Here is a 20,784-nt window from a genome sequence, read left to right on the forward strand (position 1 = left end):
CAAGGTCAAGAGGCGCTCGCCCCCTGCTGCTGCCGAGCCGCGCTGCACGGCGGGCAGGGAGCGGAGCCGGCCACGGGCTCAGGGCAGCGTGCAGCCCGGCAGCGGAAGGCACGGCACGAGGGCCGGTTCCCACGCGTGCGGGGCCAGGGGCGGGGGCAGCGCAGCCGAGCGGGGAACACGCTGCCCCCCCCCCCAGGCTCGCCACGTCTCCCCCGCCCCCCCCCACAGGCTCGCCACGTGCCCCCCCACCCCGACCCCCCCCAGGCTCGCCACGTGCCCCCCCCACGTTCCCCCCCAGGCTCGCCACGTCTCCCCCGCCCCGACCCCCCCCAGGCTCGCCACGTGCCCCCCCCAGGCTCGCCACGTCTCCCCCCGCCCCACGCCCCCCCCAGGCTCGCCACGTGCCCCCCCGCCCCACGTTCCCCCCCCAGGCTCGCCACGTGCCCCCCCGCCCCACGCCCCCCCCAGGCTCGCCACGTGCCCCCCCGCCCCACGTTCCCCCCCCAGGCTCGCCACGTGCCCCCCCGCCCCACGTTCCCCCCCAGGCTCGCCACGTGCCCCCCCCCCCACGTTCCCCCCCAGGCTCGCCACGTGCCCCCCCCAGGCGAAGGTCTCCCCTCCCCCCAGCCCGCGCGCAGGAGGCGGGGAGCCGCTCACACCGTGCGGGCCGGGCGGACAGGGGCTGTGAGGGGCCGCTCACCTGCGCTGGGAGGGCTGGGAGCTGGCGAGCCGCGCGGCGGGACTGACGGGAGCCTGGAGGGAACACGGCGCTGGCCAGCCCTGCCCCTCCCCCGCGCACGCAGCGGCCCATGTGGGTCCCGGGCAGCGCGGCCCCGCAAGCCGCATAACAGCATACGCGGGCCCCGGCGAGGGGCGGGGCGCGGCTTCCCGCCAATCGCGGAAGCGCGTAGCCGGGGCGTGGGCGGGGCCTGCGAGACCTCGCGCCCTATGTGCGCCCGCCGCTTCCTAGCGTGTGAATCATACAGATTTCGGGGCCTCCCCATTCCAGAACCTTCTGGAACGCTCATGCTCGCCACAGGTCAAAGGTGGTATTGCGTCACTTCCGGATGTTCGTCCGCTGCCGGGCGCAACGAGGCGGTACTGAGGCCGCCGTTTAACATCGCCGCATAGAGAGTCCGGTTCTCGTGCGGAAACTGCCGGCGAGAGTAAAAAAATACAAGTGCCGAAAGCATTTGTCTCCCAGGAACAACGGAAGTAGCCCCGCCTTCCGGCGCGCGCCGCTCGAGGGGAGGGGGAGGCGCATGCGCAGCGGGAGTGGTCCACCCCACGTGCAGTCGCGGCGGGTCAGTGGGGCGCTCAGTCGCAGAGCGGGAGGGACACGCTGCGCCATGGTGAGCGTCTCGTCCCGCCGCGCGGTGCTGCCGGGGCCCGCCCCTGGGCCGCAGTGGGGGGGCGGCGGCTCTGGGCACCCCCCAGTTGCCGCCCTGGGGCTGCGGGGCCCGGGGTTGCCCGGGGGGCGGCGGCGCTGAGCGCGGGGCCGGGGGGCGGGGGGGTTACCGCAGTGGGGCGAGACGCGACACGCGATCGCCCGGGCACATCCGCTGGGTCGGCCCGGAGCCCCTGGGCATGGAAACGTGTCCTAGCAGCTGAACAGGCAGCGAGCCTCCCTGAACCCTCATTCCCAGCTGGCCTGGGACTTGCCCAGGAACCGTCTTCTTAATCAATACAGTATAATTGGGCTGGGTTTCGTCTCTTGGCTTGTCCCTGAGCCTGACCTTGCCTGCTCACAAGGTCATGTAAATACCGCAGAAACTGTTAAGCCATGGTGGTAGAGATGTAGCCGTGTTAGTCTGGGGTAGCTGAAGCAAAATGCAGGACAATGTAGCACTTTAAAGACTAACAAGATGGTTTATTAGATGATGAGCTTTCGTGGGCCAGACCCACTTCCTCAGATCAAATCATGTTAAGCCATGGAACCAGTGAGGGCAAGGATGACCTTTTTCAAATACGTTTGTTCTCTCACCGTTTCTATCACTAAGAGAGACAGTAAGTTATTTTTAAAAGTCAAACTTAATACAGTGATATTAAGTGCTACACAGTCCTGTATTTTGTTTCAAACTTAATAAAGCGATAGTGAGCTCGTATTAGTAGGTCTCTGTAATGTGTCTTTAGACGATGCCAAATCCAACAGCCACAGCGGGAGGAAAAAACTCCTTTCTAATTTTTTCTATTTTTTTTTTGTTGATCCCTTTAGTATGTGGTCGTTCCTGTCACAGAAAACACTGATTTAAAAGAACATAAGTTAGTATAAAAAGACCCCAAATTCTTAAATCTATGCAATTGGTTAAACTAGATGTTTTCAACATGTTGATAGCCTTGCCCAAGTCTTAATAGAACTGGGGGATGAACCAACGTTCGCTAATACTTTTAAGAATATTTTTGATCTGGCAATCATATCCGCATCCTGCTTCCAAATTTATTTTTTTGTGTAGCAATAGCCCCTAAGGGAGAGATCCGGGCTTGTGCGTTCTCTGTATTTCTAGCTGATTCTACACGTGTCCAGGCTGTGGCACTTTGACATCTGTAGAAGCAACTGGAATGGTGCTGGAAGCCAGCAGCCTGTGACTTGGCAATTCTTCATATGCAACAACTTGATTGCTTTTAAACTAAAATGTGTTCTGGCTCTCTTTGGCTCCCTTTCTTGTGTTACTTGCTTAGTGAAGTTGCAAGGATTGCAGACTTGTATGTGGCTTGCACTCTGTGATCTCAAACACTGCTGTTACCTCCTGGCTCAGTAGTTAAGACTGACATTTTTAACAGCCCTAGGTTGGTAACCTTTGCTATTGCCTGCTGCTAGCTTCAAAGTAATTGCAGTTCTCAGTGTTGGGTTTTCTTTCTCCATCCTCAGCTGCACCCGCTCCCCCTCCTGCTTTCTGTTCCTTCTCCATGCAGCAAAGAGGCAGTGTTTGTAATATAGTTAATATATTATTATATATTTTAGAGTTTGTTTATTCAAGATCTCCTAGATGGTAAGAGTTGGGACCAACATAAGGGATGGGTATACGTGGAATGGGATCACTTCTCATAAAACCATACATAAAAGAGACACTCACCAGGCAGGTGAAAGGGGCTGATTGGGGGTGCACCCTTCTCCACTCTCTGGGACTGGCCAGCACTGAACCTCCCATCTCGCAGGGCCCATTAGGGAGGATGGGAAGGGCTGAAGCTTCTGCTGTTTAAATAGTAAAATCTTGTATTTTGGATTGCAACTTTGTTGCAGTCTCCAAAGTGATTTGGTCTTTTCTGTACAGTACAAAAATATTGAATTCTATTTCAACAGGCTGGGAAAGCATTTAGGAAATTTCTTCCTTTATTTGACCGTGTTCTGGTTGAAAAATGTGCAGCTGAGACTGTAACCAAAGGAGGAATCATGCTTCCAGAAAAATCTCAAGGGAAAGTGCTACAAGCAACAGTAGTGGCAATTGGATCAGGATCCAAAGGAAAGGTAAATCTATCCCAATTTTGCACATCACTAACTTTTTTGGATAAAACAAATAGAAGCAGGATGTTATCTGAAAAATGAAAATCTAGATAGCTAAATGATGTTTGTCCTTACATTTACATTGTGCCTGATCTAAACAATGTCTATAATATTTTGAAGAGGACATTTTTAAAAAGAGCCAAGATCTCCTCAGATCTAATTTGGCACAGATAGTCGCTGACCAATTTACTGTGCTTGTCTTTGTCCCCATCTGTAAAATGAGTAATAATACCTCTTTCACAAATGTTTTGAGAGAGCTAGTTATTGATGGTTGTAAAGAGCTTTAAAGAAAACAAGCTCTTTTTAAAAAAATGTTTTCTGGGATGATAGTTTTTCTTGCTTTGGCATTAATTGTTAAATGATGCAATCTGAGTGTTGGGAGGCTGAAGGCTCGTTTTTGCATCATGGAATAAATTGTTGAATAGTCTTATTGATTAAATTGCTATGGCCCACAGTGTGTTTCCACGTTTTAAGAGCAGAACAGAAATACAGACCATGGTTTGTATTAAATATTATGAATAGTCTTGGGTTGTGCAAAACATCATGTGTTAATTAAAGCTTTTAAGTGTTCTAGCTTCTTGGACTTTCCAGTTTTAGAATAACTGGAGATTAGGTTAAAACTTTTCAACTGGAAGGCATTTCTGTATTTTGGTGGTAAATTAATCACAAAATGTAAATGTATCCTTCCAGGCATATGGAGAAACCATGTGTTTACAAATCTGTTCTTTTTTCTTGAACAGTTATAAGTAGGAATGTCCTTGTGTAGTCAACTAGACAATTAACTGATAAGCCTTGGCTGATCGGTTAATCTTGTCAACTACATGCATCCCTTCCCTCCCTCACTGCCTGTATATTAGAGGCAGTAAGCATGGGGGAAGCAGGAGCTGGCTTAACAGCCCACCCCTGGGAACTATAGAATAGTAAAATCTCTCGTTACCAACCAAAAAGATGAGATGTAAATTCACTAAATTAGGTACTGAAACAAGACATCACCCGGGGAGGGGAAGGGTGTCTTCCACGAGCACTGCAGTGCTCCCACCTTCCTCGCCACTCCTCCTGCCCTGCTGCCTCTGATAGAGGCACAGGGGTGGGGGAGGCTGCATGTAACATACAGGGTTACATGTTCACATTCCTACTTTGTAAACTGTATTTCTGTAATTTGCATCAGTACAACTTCTGGGGGAATTCAGTGCAGCTGAAGAATTGTATTTGTTCCTGCAGAATTGGCATTGCTCCTTGTCGCTGTTGGTTTCCGGAGCCTGCAGAGCCTCACTCCGCAGTTCACAAATTGAGGACACTGTTGGGGATGGGGGAGCTGGAAGGTTCCTGGCAGCTGCAGTTCTCAGGATGCCCTGAAGGAACGAGGTGGCATGCAGGAAACTGCATACAGGCCTCCTCCCCCCAACCTAGCATCAGGCTGTTTATCTAGATCCTTTAGCTCGACAGTGGGTGGGCAGAGGGAGCAGCCTTGTAGCTGAGCTCTGGTGGTGAGAGGGGTGCTGAAGTTTGGAGTGTGGGGGCCACATACAACCTACTCCAGGACTCCTCAAATACCCTTTCCTAGTATGCACACACTGTACGCCCCCCAACTGTACTCTCTTTAGCAGCGTCCTGTATTTGGGAATCTCTATATTGGGGTAGCTAAACTTGCTCATCCTTGCTCAGCCACATACATACAACCATTTTCAGAAGTTCAGGAGCTGGGGATGCACCTGCTGCAGCTTACAGGATGCATCTGCTGGGATTAGAACCCCGAGATCCTCCTCCATACTGGGCAGAAGCCAGAGGCTAGGAATAGGTGGGGGTCATGTGCTGCCCTCTCACTCCCCTTGACTTGCAAGGTTTTGATGGCCCTGCTTAGTCACATAATGCTACATGGCCCCACTCCTGCACAGCAGCTTCTAGAGCCAGCAAGCTTTGGCTGTGAGTGAAGGCAGGGGCAAAGAGCTGGGAGCTGCAAGTGAGTTGCTGCTTTTACTGCTGCCTCCCCCCATAGAGCTAAAGCAGACTCTTTGCTGCTGCCTTTCTATGCAGAGCTAATTCCCGGGAGCTGCAATGAAAGGTTACTTAGGCTAAGGGGGGTATGGAGGGCTGAATCTTCAAATTGTGGGGAGCTCCCCAACAAGCTTGTCATCTCTGGCAGGAGCCCGTAACTGCCTCATCCTGCTGTATAGCAGAAGCCCTGAAATCTGTCCCCTCTTCTCCTCTCTTCCCCGCAACAACTGTTCTGTAGGCAGAGAACAGGGTGTCAGGGTGACTTGGTGAGCTGCACTTAAAACGTAGAAGAGCCACATGCAGCTGGCAAAGCCACAGTTTGGCTACCCCTGCTCTATGTGGTAACTCTGTAGAGGAAGTTTCCCACAGTCCCATGCAGTTTGTCTGCAAGGACCAGTTCTGGCTCTATGTTCTAAGAGTCCTGAAAGCAGTGGAAGCATCGATAATGCTGCTAGACGATACAGACCTCTTGTGATAAGCAAATTCTTTTTCAGCACTCGTCAGGTCCTAAGACGGCTGGACTAGACAGGTTCAACTTGTACTTTCACTGTGAAACACTATGTTCTGCTTGCATTTTTCTAAATAAATGTGTGTGCTTATGAACAAATATAGGATGATTATACAAACTTACAAGCTTTTTTTCCCCCTCCCCTTTAGAGTGGAGAGATTCAGCCAGTTAGTGTAAATGTCGGTGAGAAGGTTCTGCTACCAGAATATGGCGGTACTAAAGTAGTATTGGAAGACAAGGTTTGTTTGAATTTTTTATAAATGCAAACTAAATTGGCTTATTAAAATCTAGGATTATTTTAAAATCCTTCTGGCTAGTAGGCCATGTTGTGTGAAAATGAATAGTAGCATTGAGACCAATTAAATAGCAGATGCAACTGCTAACATTCAAATTGAGAAGCATTAAGCTGACTCTGGCTTTTGTACACTACACTTCTGGTCCCCTGCATTGAGAGAGAGACTACTGCCCCTGCCAACGTGTGTGGCAGCAGAGAAACTGACTCTACATGCCACCTCATCTTGGGAAGAAAACTAGGGAGCAATGTCATCCTTGCTTAGGAGGAAAGATGATTTCAGAGCTTCCTACCATTTAATGTTCATGCTTCTATTAATTTGTGGACATGGTGTCAAAGAATGCTGCTGCTAGAAAACTTACCCCCCAGAGTGAAAATATCATCTGGAATGAAAGAAACAAGGATGGATAGGCTGTTAGAGCAACAAGCTTTTTATCCAAGTCCTTGGATTAATATTTCCTTTGATTGTATAATATTGGCCTCGGCCTTCAGCAGTACATCAGTCTCGGGCTACAGTACTACTGACCTTGGAGACCATTACTAGTTTTGTGAGGTTTGGCTGCAACAGATACTAACTTATTTTTTCTCTCCCTTTGCAGGAGTATTACTTATTTAGAGATGGTGACATTCTTGGAAAGTATGTGGACTAAATTTCTCAAATGGCTGCAGTATCATGAAGTTGTCCATTCCACTAAAGTGCTGAAATCTTTTTCCATCATGTAAATAATTTTCTGTTCTTTATTTTATAATAAACAGATAACTAATCTCTCTGAAATAACTCTCGCAATCCCATTGTTGTGATCTGACCACTTCAGAATAAAAGGATATGTACAGTCTGAGAAACACATTAGTTTTTATTTTGGAGTTCCACTGCACAATTCAAAGCACTCCCGGGAGTGAGAGCCTTTTTTCTATAAGGCCATTGACACTCGGAGAGGAGGGGGAATCTCTTCAGGGGCCACACACAAGTAAAAATCTGGGTGGCTCCCAGCTTTTGGGTGGGCAGGCAATGATCCCTCCTGTTGCACGTCTTTAGACCTGCTTAGGAGCAAACCTGACAAAGGATGGGCTGGAACAGTATTGGGGTTGTTCATTGGTACAGATTCTTAAGGGTAAACTGATACATACATCACATTGATGCTGGCAGTTTGGAGGAAGGCTGCAAGTGCGGTGTAGATTACTTTTGATTTTGCAGGTGTCTGGAGTGCTACCTAGGCTTCAGCTTCCGGGAGACTTGACCATGAGGTTCATTGGGAGATCCCTTTGGATCTGCAGGAGGCTTCACTTTACTGGGGCCGGTCCCAGGTTTCTGCTGTGTTGTATCTTGTCTGAGGGAAGAGAGATTTTCCTGGCCACTCATCAGTTGATTTACATGCTCTGCAGGGTGTTTGTCTTAAAAGGTTACAGATCCTAAACTGCCTTTGGATATTTCTCATTCACACATCTCACTCATGCATATTTGTAAGCATGCAGAAAGCAATATGGTTTCTAGGCAAAGTTTGGCCTTGTGGTAACAAGATACCATAGAAAAAAACTAACATAAATTGTATTGCTTGACACCTAACAAGCTGTAGCTAAGAAAGGCAAAGGGGAAAAGCAGAGGTGTATGTTCAGCCAGCTAGATGCCAGTGAAAAGAAGGGAGAGGGGTTGCCTGACTTGTTACACCTCCCACAGAGGGGGGGACTATGGTTTTATGGGGCCCCCTTCTTGCCAGGGAGCAGGTCAGGGCACCCAAAGGGGTTGCCTGCTCTGCCCATCTGTTGCTCCTGCCAGGGAGCCTGACAGTAGGCTGGTGATGTAAAATCCTGTTTAATTGGATAATGGGTTAAATGTTATTTTTAACTGTTTAAAAGGGGAGCAGCCCCCCTCTACTGCAAACAAGGAATGCCCCAGCTAGCTGGAGCAGTCCCTCCCTCCAGTAGGGGTGCCAGTCCAGGCCCACCAAAGGCTGCTCCAGCTGGCTAGTTGGAGCGTACCTACCTGCAGTGGACCCAACCAGAACTAATAAACCTCATCATTCACATCCCTATAGTGAGCTGAATGATTTTAAGCAAAGGTCCAGATCAGCTAAATGTGAATGTATTTTAAAGATTTTTTTTCTGTCCTCTAGGGCTCTGTCTACATTGCAAGTTTTTGTGGCAGGAAATAATGCTGAGGGACTCATTAGCATGAGTTGTGATGTCAGCATATTTTCTGCTGATTCTTTTTGCACAAAAAGAAGCATTGTAGCTGCTTCAGTTTTGTGCAAAAGCGTGTTTTGCACAAACACCCTTGTGCAAAAAGAATTGGCAGAAAATATGCTAATGACATTGCGACTCGTGCTAATGAGTCCCTCATTAGCATATCGTCTGCCATAAGCTTGCAGTGTAGACAAAGCCGAAATGTGTGGGGCTTCATTGTTGGACTGCTTCTCTTGCTGTTCCCCTGAAGGAGTGAAAGTGACCGCATTCAAATGCGATTTATGTGCACACCTGCACTACGGTCGTGCTGGTGATAGCTTATGAGTTTTTTTTCCCCTCCAAACAATACTAACTTGTAGCTGGAATGACTAAACTGTCCCCAGGGGAGTGCTGCAAAAATGAAGTGATAATTTACTTACCAGATCTGGGTCCTGTTACTTTTCCTAAAGACAGGAGATAACTACTTAAGTCATTATCAAGTAGGGGTATACTGTACAGAGATTTCCTAGGGGCCCACATCAACTTATTTAGATAGGCACCTAGTTTTACAGCAGACTACATAAAAAGCACAAATATCCTCAGCAGTGTAAAGCTGAAGTTTGCTACTTCCTTCTTTCACCGTTGTGTTCTGCAGCAATGTGATTTTAATTTGTCCAAAACATATTGGCTGCATCTACACTGGCATGATTTTGCGCAAATACTTTTAACGGAAAAGTTTTTCTGTTAAAAGTATTTGTGCAAGAGAGCGTCTATACTGTCATGTGCCTTTGCGCAAAAGATTTGCTTTTGCGCAAAAGCATCCGTGCCAGCGTAGATGCTCTCCTGCACAAGAAAGCTCCGATGGCCATTTTAGCCATCGGGCTTTCATGCACAAAAAATCAACTTGGCTGTCTACACTGGCCCTCTTGTGCAAGAATACTGGTGCAAGAGGGCTTATCCCTGAGCAGGAGCGTCAGAGTATTTGTGCAAGAACCACTGATTTTGTACATAACAAAGACAGTGTTCTTGCGCAAATACTCGCAGCCAGTGTAGACAGGCAGCAAGATTTTGCACAAAAGCATGCCAGTTTAGACACAGCCACTGTGATTTAGGCCAGCAGTTCAACCAGTGGTCTGTGGCCCCAGGGGAGCCTTGGACCTGAAGCAGGGAGTGAGCCTTGGTGCTACCTTCAGAGCAGAGGCCATGGGTGGAGTTGTGGGGTACAGTAGTTACCCCCAAAAACTACAGTGTCAGAGCTAGGCAGTCCTAGGAGGAACTCCACACCCCCTACTTCTGAGGTCCCAGCCCCTGTTCAGGTCAGAGGTGAAACCAGGCATTGTGGAGCAGCTGCTGCTCTGGTTGGTGCCCTGTAGCAAATAGCCATGGCATTTGCCTGCTGCTTGTTAGTGCCTAAGATTGTAACTGCTCCTTAGCTCTTAACTCCTTTTTTTAATGCTCATGCAATTGAGGAAGAGCTGCCTGGATGGGGGACCTAGCTCTGTGTCTGAGAGAATAGCAACTGCCAGGGAGTTTTCCTGGTACCCTACATTAGGATTCACCAAGACCCAAAATGGGGGAACTAAGTTAGGATTTGGCTTGTTTGTGTATGTGTTTTAAAATAATGGCTCTTGTTTAGATACGGGTTGTCCAGGGTTTGGAACACACTGCTTACTGGGTTAAAGGCTTAAGCTATCATGTAGTATACGGACTACAAAGAAAGTATCACGGTGCTGGTTTTGAGGTATTTGTTAGTCCAAAAGCATCTTCCAGGACATATTGTGGCTGTTCATTTACACAGAGATAGCATTCTTAATCTAGCAAATATTACCAAGCCATGGTTTAATTTTAACTGAAGTAAGGATTCCTGAAGCAACCAACCCATCTTGCATGCATTTTCTTATCTCTTCCCCTCTCCCCTCCCCAAAAGTTAACTTTCAGAAGGAGATTCAAGGTCACTTAAACTAAACAGTGTGAAAACCTTTATGCAGCATGTTCCTTTCCAATAGGGAAGTTTACTGTTTTGTGTTCATTGAATGTACTTACATTCTAAATTGGGGTGGGCAATAATTTTGATGGGGGAGGGCACACTCCAAGAAATTAGAAAGTGGTCAAGGGCCACTCTCTTCCATATTAATGGAGGAGGTGTGGGGTCGGGGTGGAGATTGAGTGTAGAAGAGAGTTTGCAGTAAGGGATTCAGGTACAGGAGAGGGTGTGGGACCTGAGAGGGAGTTTAGGTGAAGGAAGCAGTTGTGACCTGTGGCAGGGAATTGGGGTGCAGGATCTGGGAGGGGATATGAGGGCACAGGCTTTGGGTTATGTGGGGGAGGGGAGTAGTGGTTTGGGTTGTGATGTAGGATAGGAGAGGGCTATGAGCTGGGGCAGGGGATTGGGGTGCAGGATCTGGGAGGGGATATGGGTGCAGGAGGGAGGCAGAGGGTTTGGGTTGTGACCTGGGGCAGGGGATTGGGGTGCAGGATCTGAGAGGGGATATGGAGGCAGCAAGGGGCACAGGGTTTGGGTTATATGGGGTAGGGGGCAAAGGGTAGGGGTGTCAGAAGCAGGCTCTGGCTGGGAGACTTACCTGCTCTTCTCCCACCCAGCAGCTTTCTCAAGCACACCCCTGCCTGCCCCGACCCCACACTGGCCATGTGGTGTATGAACAGCTATGGATCAGGGGGTAGGGTGCTTCCTAAGCTGCCTGATGGGATTGTGCTGGGGGCAGGAGCAGTGTGTACAGATTCTCAGCTGTTCAAACAGAATCTGGCAGCAGCTGCTCTTAGCAGCTTGCAGAGGGCAGGTAGTGAATCTGCCTAAGACTTCCTGCAACATCCACAGCAGCATCCAGCTCACAGAGGGTATTTTGCCCAGGCCTGTCCTAAGTGAATTCCTCTGATTCCTGTTTTTGAAGCAAAATAAGTTGTTACTACTACTGAAAAAAGTATGAAAAATACTGTTACTTATAAAAGTCAATCTGCATATTAGGCTAACAAAATAATTGTGAAATCCAAGTTGTAAGAAAATTATAGTCCCAATCCTGCACACGATTAAATTAAATAATATAATGCTCTAAGGGTTTAAAGGTCTAAACATAAAGACCAAAATAGCTGGACGTCCTGAAACCATAACTGTATTTTGTATTGTAATGATCATATGCTGATAATATTGGCTCAATCCTTTGATCTTCCAAGGTAGATAAGACTTGCCAACTATTGTTCTTTAGGCTGAGACCTTAAAACCCCGTGTTATGTGTAGACATTCATGGTTTCGCATGACCTGGTGTCTAGCCAAAATGCCTCCTGCCCCAGTTTTGTAGCTTGTGTTGATTGCCACCACTTCTTCATAGATGCTTGCTTGCATTTCAGTGAGGAGCCCTGTGGCATCGTAAAGACTAACATTTATCTGGGCATAAGCTTTTGTGGACAAAAAAACACTTCATCAGATGTACGGTGACATAATTGGTTTTTGCTCACAAAAACTTGTGTCCAAATAAATCTGTTAGTCTAACTTGCCGCAGGACTCCTTGTTTTTTCAAATAACAACATGGCTACCCCTCTGAGGCTTGTATTTCAAAGGATCTGTATCCAAAGTGGGTAAAGCCATGTCATAACTAGTTGGAGGCAAATTCCTATTGACTTGTCTGAGAGTCTGTAAAGCGTTTTAGAATGAGATCAGTTGAATAAATGCAAAACCCACATATTAGCATAAAAATGAAGCCTAAACACCTAAGCTACGTCTACACTGGCATGATCTTGCACAAAAATTCTTTAGCGCAAGAGTTCTTTCATTAAAGTAGTTGTGAAAGAGAGCGTCTACACTGGCATGTGCTTTTGCGCAAAAGATGTCATATCCACGCCAGTGTAGACGCTCTCTTGCGCAAGAAAGCTCCGATGGCCATTTTAACCATAGGGCTTTCTTGCGCAAGAAATTCATGTTGCCTGTCTACACTGGCCTCTTGCGCAAGAACAGTTGCTCAAAAGGGCTTATTCCTGAGCAGGAGCATCATAGTTCTTGCGCAAGAAGCCCTGATTTCATACAGTAGAACGTCAGTGTACTTGCGCAAGAACACACGGACAGTGTAGACAGGCAGCAAGGTTTTGAGCAAGAGCAGCCACTTTGGCGCAAGATCGCGCCAGCGTAAACACAGCCTTACCTTGAAAGCTGCCTTATTTCAGTTTTACCTTCATGATTCATGAATATTACTGTACCTCAGCTATTCTGAAACCAACTGATTGTGCAACCCAATGCTAATAAACTTGTGGAAATAAACCTTCCGTTACCACAAGTATGATGCAATCACTTATCTGCTATAGTGCTTGTGTGCTGGGATTTAAACATGTCACATGTTAGATGAATCTTTGAGATGGCTGAGATTTAAAATATTAACAGCCTGGTTTGTTTTTATAAGATAACTGTTGATAATAACTGGGATGGAGATTAGCTTTTAATGTAGGCCACTAGGTATTGAGAGTTCCTCTGCATAAAGCATCCTTCAGAGATGCACCCAGAATTCTTGTTCATAATGGGTATCTCCAGAGGCTTAATGTACCAGGCTACCAGCAAGGGACACCTGAGGGATACAGATTTCTTTAGCATGTATCCCATTATTTGTATTTTGTGATTAAATGGACCAGGACACCATGGTGCTCAGTGCTATACAAGCAACCCATAGTTACTTGGGGATACTTAGTATGCTAATATTGCTACTCGTACTTCCCCAGTTTCTGCTCTTTCCTTATGTTCTCAGGACTTTTCAACACATCTGAAAATGAGGCCACTTACACAAGTGCCTAGAATGGATGTAACTTTGTGCAACTGAAATTTTGGGGAGATTTAAGAGCTGTTTCTTCATCTGGAAACTGGGATGCCTTCCTACTTGTTTATGTTTGTAAAGTATATTGTGGTTCATGAAAAAAGGGTATGACAGTTTACAAGTTTGAAATAATCAGGTAGGTCTGAATTCACTCTATGCTAGAGAGTGCTTAGATGACTGATGTGCACAGATAACATACAATGTGAAGGTTTTTTCTCTGCAAGTCTTTCATTGGGGTCAGGGACAGGGACAGGATTACTTAGCAACCTTATCTGCCATTGTCCTATCAATTTGCAGATAAGGGTGCTCCATTAGGAGCCCAAAGGACTAATAGACCCAGTAGTAATCCTCAAGTTCTATTGGAGGGGGAGGGCAGCCACTTGTTTAAAAATTCTCACTTCCAGCAGTTTATCCCATATCAGAGTTTGTCTATTTCTTCCTCTGATTTTTAGCCTACAGGTAAAATGGGAAAGTATAGGTATTTCTGTACACCCTCTAGACTACAGTTTCTTCCCCGCCTTTTGACAACTGCATCTGATTGTGGGAGTAGGGGCATAGGTATGCCTTTCAAACTTTATTCCCCTTCTGCCATCTTACTGCTTCAGGAGACAGCAGCTGTATTATCTTCAGGAAAGTTGGCTCCATCACCTGTGATGAGGCAGGAATGGGCCTTGAGGCTTCTATGTGAAAAAAAACGTTAGAGCCAGATGTCCTGCAAAAATTATATTACATAAACGTGGCAAATACTTGTTCAGACTTTCACTCATGAAAAATGAGAGTGCAGGTGAAAAAAATGAAGTGATTCTTTAAACACTCATCTACTTGGTGAAATTTTAACACGGTTAGACAAATGCCAGATATAAGTAACTAAATACTTTATTTAGAGAGAGGCTTAACGTCCCACTTAAAACTTCTTGGTTAAAAAACACCATTAATTTCATTTCTCTTTGACTTGCAAAAACTAAGAGCTAGTTGTAGATTGATAGGGTGACCATATTTCCCTATGTGAAATACAGGACACCTGATAAAATTGCTCGGATTTAAGTGAGTTCAATGGCAATCAATCAGAGCTATGCAGTACAAACGTCCAAAATAACATTACAGTGACTGAGCACTCATTAAAAAGACACATAATTAACAGGAGTGTTGTGCGTAAGACACGAGAAGTCATTCTTCTGCTCTACTCTGCGCTGATTAGGTCTCAATTGGAGTATTGTGTCCAGTTCTGGGCACCACATGTCAAGAAAGATGTGGAAAAATTGGACAAAGTCCAGAGAAGAGCAACAAAAATGACTAAAGGCCTAGAAAACATGACCTATGAGGGAAGGCTGAAAGAATTGGGCTTGCTTAGTTTAGAAAAGAGAAGACTGAGTGGGGACATGACAGTGTTTTTTTTAAGTATCTAAAAGGGTGTTGCAAGGAGGATGGAGAAAAATTGTTCTCCCTGGCTTCTGATGATATCACAAGAAGCAATGGGCTTAAACTGCAGCAAGCGAGGTTTAGGTTGGACATTAGGAAAAACTTCCTAATTGTCCAGGTGGTGAAACACTGGAATAAATTGCCTAGGGAGGTTGTGATGTCTCCATCACTGGTGATATTTAAGAGCAGGTTAGACAGACACCTGCCAGGGATAATCTAGACAAGTGTTTCTCAGCCTTTTTTTATAAAGTACCCCTTTAAAAAATTATAAGTACCCCCAGTACCTACAGTTTTCAGACACACCTTTTTTTTTTTCTACCATTGCAACACATTTGCCAGTCCCCAGAGCAAGGGGGCAGCTAGAGGCAAAGGTGCATGGATGCATGGAATGGCCCTGCCTTCAAGGGAAAAGGGCATAATGGCAGCACAGTCCAGTCCGGCCACCCCGTACCTGAGAACTGCCAGGTCATAAATAATCCCTTGCACTTGCCTGGGTGGAGCAGGGCTGCCCCTGCCATGCATGCACCTTAGCCTCTAGCTGCCCCCTTGCTCTGGGGACTGGCATCCCAATGCCATGCTCCATTACTCCCCTGAGAGCCCACAAAAAAGTTTGGCTCCAGGCCCACAGAAGGTTAATTTGGCCTTGATTCTCCCATGCACTCTGGAGGCTTCTCCCCACAGGGTGCTCCAGGCATGCAGGATTGAGCCCTGCTGCTCACATCTTGAGCCACACCACTCATGGCTTGAGGGGGTGGGAAGGAGCAGAGATGGGGCTTCAGCGGAAATGCGTGCTGGGGATTAGGGACACCAGAAATAGGGGCTACTGGGGAGGAGGGGGAGGAGATGGGAGCTGCAGCCAGCAGCAGGGGCTACCAGAGAACGGGGCTGCTGGGGACATGGGGGCTGCAGCCAGTGGTGGGGGCTGCCAGGGAATGGGCTGCAGCCTGCTGGTGGGGGCTGCCCGGAAACTGAGCTGCAGCTCCGTGGCAGCAAGAGGCTTGAGCCTGGTGGCAGGGCTTGCCTGGGCATGGGATGGGGGGTGGGAAGGAGACGTTGGGGGCTGCAGCTAGTGGTGGGGGAACCAGGAAAAGGCCTTTTAGCCCCATAGGGGGGTCATGCAGGGCAATGGGGTGTCAGCCTTGCAGGAGCAGCTGGGCTCTGTAGCGAGCTGCTCCCTTGAGACTCTGCCACTTAGGAGGAATTTGGGGGCACTGAGCATGCTCAGTAGCTCTGCTGAAGCCCCTGCCCTTACTAGGGGTAGGTTTTTGTGGGCTACATTCCCACGAGGCTAGGGCGGGAGAAGAGGGGCTGCCAGGACACAAGGAAGAAAATTGGCAGGAAAAAGTCCTCTGTGGTATCCAAAAGACTGAAGCTGCCTAATTGTATGATGAGGTCCCTCTAAGGCAGGGATGGAGGACCTCTGGCCCACAGCCTGGGATGCTCTGGATTCCCTCCCATCCCCTGCAACAGGGCAACTCGGTATTGGCGCTCCAGCCCTGTGGGGAGGGGCTCCGAGGCTTGTTGGCCCCTCTATACTGTGTGGCTAGCGCACCAGCACATCTTGTCCTGCTGCAGGGGGCAAGGGACTCTGAGCTTGGTGGGCTGGAACCTGTGCTACCTGCTCCGTAGTATAAAGCTCAGACTGCTTTTCGGAGCCGTAGTATAAAGCTCAAACTGCTTTTAGTGTACTTACAAGGTGGCTCCCAGTGTGCGCCAGCATGCAGCTCCCGACCCTGCTTCATGGCAGCCAGATGCACTTTGGGCGCCTCAGCACATATGTGCACAATCTGCCGTGTGTGTAACTGGTAGGATTTTTAACAGTTAAATGCTTACATTTTAGCTGGTGTTTACATCCCTAAGATATAGCCATTTGCACACCTCCAGAAAGTGTCCCAGGTAATTAGCCCCTGTCCTGGCCAGACCCCTGCAAACCCACACTCTCCCAGACCCTGCACTTCCACCCCCAGCCTGCTCATGCACCCCACTTCCTGTCGAGATTGCCCACTCTCAGCCTGCTCTTCTGCCCTGTGTCTCAACCAGACACTGAATCTCCACCACGCCAAGCCTGCTCATGCACTCTAATGTAACACACATACCTTATGTGGTTCACTGTCTCATGTAGTGGCACTTAGACTACTGACAGTGAGCGATAAGCGCTCTACAGCCTCAGTTGAGACTCAGCTGGCTTTATAGCTCTAGCTGAAGAGGATCACACTGAGGTCCCAAGTTCCAATCTGCCAGCAGGCAGTTACAAGTGGTAGCCCATCTTCTGTAGCTTTTTTCAACAGAACAGCTTAGGCTGTAGAGCTCACTTCTTCTTATCTGTTGCTGTTAGTGGTCTAAGTGCCACTATATGGGACAGTGGACTACACTAGGTGTGTGGGTTGTACTAACATCCTGCCAAATCCCATACCTGCACACCCCCACACCAGCCTGCTCCCCAGTAGCCACCTACAGCAACTGAACCTCTTATTTTTGACCACACCACAGAGCCTAGGGTACCACAAAATCTATTAGCAACCCTGGCCCCAGAAGAGTCAATCTGGACATTTGAGGAAGCACTTAGCCATGGGTGTGGAACCTCAGGCCCAGGGTCCGGATGCAGTCCAGCCCCCAAAGCTCAGGGCTCCCCACCCCAGCACTGGGGAGCCCATGCTGGCACTCTCTCCCCTGACACCCCACCTCATGGCTGGAGCATATAAAATATTCCCACACTGGGTGTGGGTGTGCCCGTCTCATCTCTGACTAGAAAATGCCAAGTTGATACATTCCATGGGTAAAGGAACGTATAGCCAAATCGGAATGTATAACCTATCGAAATTGCCAAACTTTTGTATATCATATGAGTGGAGTGCCAGTAGCACATTCCTACAAGGAGCAGTTCTGTACAAAGAACTGTATATAACTGCTCCCTGAAGGATTGTGCTACTTCTGGTAGCAATAGTTTACTGGAGCAGTTTGTTATGTTCGTACCAACCAGAAAATGCTACTGGTAGTACATTCCTACAAGGGAGTAGCTTTCTACTGGCAGTCAGGGCTTCAGCCCCATGTACTGGCATGCTGGCAGACCTCCCCGCTTCTTTAAGGGGGAGGGTGACACACACTCCTTACCCACTCCATACACCCTACCTTTTGCTGTATATATACAGGCTACCAGTCTCCAACTACTGTACTTGGTTTCTATTTTTTTCTCTCTGCAGCCTGCCTGACTCAAAACGCCACACACTGGTCTGCCTGCGTTTACAGCCAGCCACAGACAGAAGACAGCTGCGGCTGCGCTGACCAGGGGATTCAAGGACCAGCAGGGGAGTGCAAATATGAGACAATTTTCCACCTTTTAAAAAAAGTCGGGATACTTGGAAAAGAGCTTAAATAAGAGACAGTCCCAGTAAAAATGGGACAGATGGTCACCCTATAAATTGATAGAGTGGATACATATTGCCTCCTGGCAGATGTGTTTTTCAACTAGATTTATGTGCATTTTGGAAGTATTTGCTGTCCTTGAATTTAAAGTCATGGACAAGCAGCTGTCAAAACCTTGACTTCTGTGCTTCAAATGTTAGTTAACCTTTAGAAAACATGGAAGGAAAAAAGATCTGTGCTTAGTGGCAAGGGAACCCCTCCAAGATAATGAGTGGGCCTGCCTTGTACCATCCTTAGCTAAGCAGAACACCATCTTTCACAGCATTAACTTTGGATTGTACCAGGTCTAAATAGGTGTGATTATGAAACTAGATATTTTTACATTTCCTTTCACTGCAGGCCACCATTTCCCCCCTCTAATTTTATCACCCTTCACCAAGGTGGCGTTGCTCAACCTTTTGACCGAGAGCAAGCAATTGCTGAGCCTGGAATGCTGGCCTACAATGTGCTTGGATGGCAGTGAAGCTAATTACCATGTAATGCAAACTGCATTAATGTACTAAATGTAACCTCTTCAGTATTACCATGTACATCCTATGTGGAACTGCCAACCAAGTCACATCAGCTCTGTGTGATAGTTTCCAGATATAAGCTTTGGAGTCCTGAGAATCCATATTTCCTATCATTTTATCTTGCTCAAGTTTTGACTATCAACCTGGCCACTGAGAACAGGGCTGGCTTCTCTGTGAATGCTGTTAGTGACATTCCCCAAACAAAACAAAAGCTCAAATATTTCACAGCAGGAAACAAAAGTTTACAATGTAGACTATGAAGCTGTTAATGTCGGGAAATGGCAAAAGTCACCCAACTGTGCTACCAAACTGAAAATGACCCAGCAAGAGGTGCAAGGAAAAATGTTTCAGCTTGAGAATGTGTCTCATTCAGAACTGATTTGCTTGGTGCAATAAGAGTGCAGGCTCTGTGGTCCTTATGCATCTTTGTTAAAAGGACATTTTGATATAGGAAGAAACCATTTACCTTTTCAATTGATTCAAAACTCCTTACTCCTAACCTTTCTTCTATCTTCCTTCCTACTAAGAAGATGTTCTGTCTGAGCCATCTGCCCTGTCCTATTCAATCCTCCCTCGCAAGTGATTCTATTTTGCTTTCCATGCCCCACAGGCACAGCTGTCTCCATCTTTTCCTCCTCCCTGTTCTCCACTGGCAGGCACTTTCCCCTCTCCTCCCTAACATCCAGTCACATCTCACCAGAATTTATTTTATCTTCTATCCTCTTTGCTTTCCATCAATTCCAGCCAATGCCCAGATAACAATGATCTTTGGTCCTACAGAAGCTGTTCTATCTCTGTGACAGTGTTGGTTTTTTTGCCGGTGCTATTTCCACATCTGCATTTGTTCTGTATTCACCTCCAGCAACAGCTATTGTGCCCAGGTCAGGTTTCAGTGCAGGTGGGAGCAGGGCCGGCTTTAGGAAGTGCGGGGCCCAATTCGAACAGTTTTGGCAGGGTCCCCCCATCCCCACCCAGGATTTTTTGTTGAGCAAAAAAACAAAAAAAAAGCACAACAAACCAGAGCCACACACAAATATCACATCAGAAGTAGATCTGATCAAAATGTATACCAATATAGCTGAACATTTTCAAAAAAATGCCATCTTTTATGATGCAAAATTTTACACAAAATTAAATCAGCTGCCTTAAGTGTCGGTCAAATATTTTCAATTGCAAACTATCCAATCTTTTCAATAAAGTTTAAAGTTTGATTTTTAAAAAGTTACCAGAGAGTGTTGCAGTTTTCTGTTACATTGATTTACTTTTTAAATAGCAAAAATGGAGTCTTTGTTAAGAAAGTGTCAGTTCTGTGGTCAAATTCCAGTTCTTAGTGATGTCAGCACCACTGATTTCACTAGATAATATGGTACCTCACCACCATTGCTCCTTTGCACTGCCCTTCAACACATATTGCCTGCATGTTGAGTCCATGCATGTTGAGTGGACTTTTGTCGACAAAACTATACCGGCGTCTACACTACCGCTGAGTTCTGTCGACATAACGTCGACAGAACTCAGCAGTTTTGTCGACGCTGGTATACCTCATTTTACGAGGCGTAACACCTTCTGTCGACAGAAGGTGTTCTTGCCTGTAGGGTTGCGTCTAGACTACAGGGTTCTGTCGACAGAAGGTGTTCTTGCCTGTAGGGTTGCGTCTAGACTACAGGGTTCTGTCGACAGAAGGTGTTCTTGCCTGTAGGGTTGCGTCTAAACGACAGGGTTCTGTCGACAAAGCCGCTTGCGTTGTCGACAGAACTCAACGTGTCTGGACGCTCTTTGTCGACAGAACTCAACGTGTCTGGACGCTCTTTGTCGACAGAACTCAACGTGTCTGGACGCTCTTTGTCGACAGAACTCAACGTGTCTGGACGCTCTTTGTCGACAGAACTCAATGTGTCTGGACGCTCTTTGTCGACAGAACTCAACGTGTCTGGACGCTCTTTGTCGACAGAACTCAACGTGTCTGGACGCTCTTTGTCGACAGAACTCAACGTGTCTGGACGCTCTTTGTCGACAGAACTCAATGTGTCTGGACGCTCTTTGTCGACAGAACTCAATGTGTCTGGACGCTCTTTGTCGACAGAACTCAACGTGTCTGGACGCTCTTTGTCGACAGAACTCAATGTGTCTGGACGCTCTTTGTCGACGGAAGTTTTGTCGAC

General features: G+C 47.4%; 1 protein-coding gene across 2 annotated transcripts in view; it reads left to right on the plus strand.

Moving 5' to 3' along the window:
* The first annotated feature begins 1,061 nt into the window (after positions 1-1,061).
* LOC102449433 (MOB-like protein phocein) overlaps positions 1,062-20,784 on the plus strand; it is a 35,981-nt gene continuing 16,258 nt past the window's right edge. Inside the window, exons 1-4 of one of the 2 annotated variants that reach the window (XM_075934255.1) lie at positions 1,102-1,352; positions 3,302-3,466; positions 6,155-6,244; positions 6,897-7,140. In XM_075934255.1, the coding sequence (XP_075790370.1) occupies positions 1,263-1,352; positions 3,302-3,466; positions 6,155-6,244; positions 6,897-6,947 (396 nt within the window). In that variant the 5' untranslated portion in view covers positions 1,102-1,262 and the 3' untranslated portion in view covers positions 6,948-7,140. Of the gene's footprint in view, positions 1,353-3,301; positions 3,467-6,154; positions 6,245-6,896; positions 7,141-20,784 lie in introns of those variants that run through there. The other variant, XM_075934256.1, reaches the window with a different exon arrangement.

Source organism: Pelodiscus sinensis, chromosome 7 (genome assembly GCF_049634645.1).
Source record: "Pelodiscus sinensis isolate JC-2024 chromosome 7, ASM4963464v1, whole genome shotgun sequence".
NCBI classification, from domain to species: Eukaryota; Metazoa; Chordata; order Testudines; family Trionychidae; genus Pelodiscus; species Pelodiscus sinensis.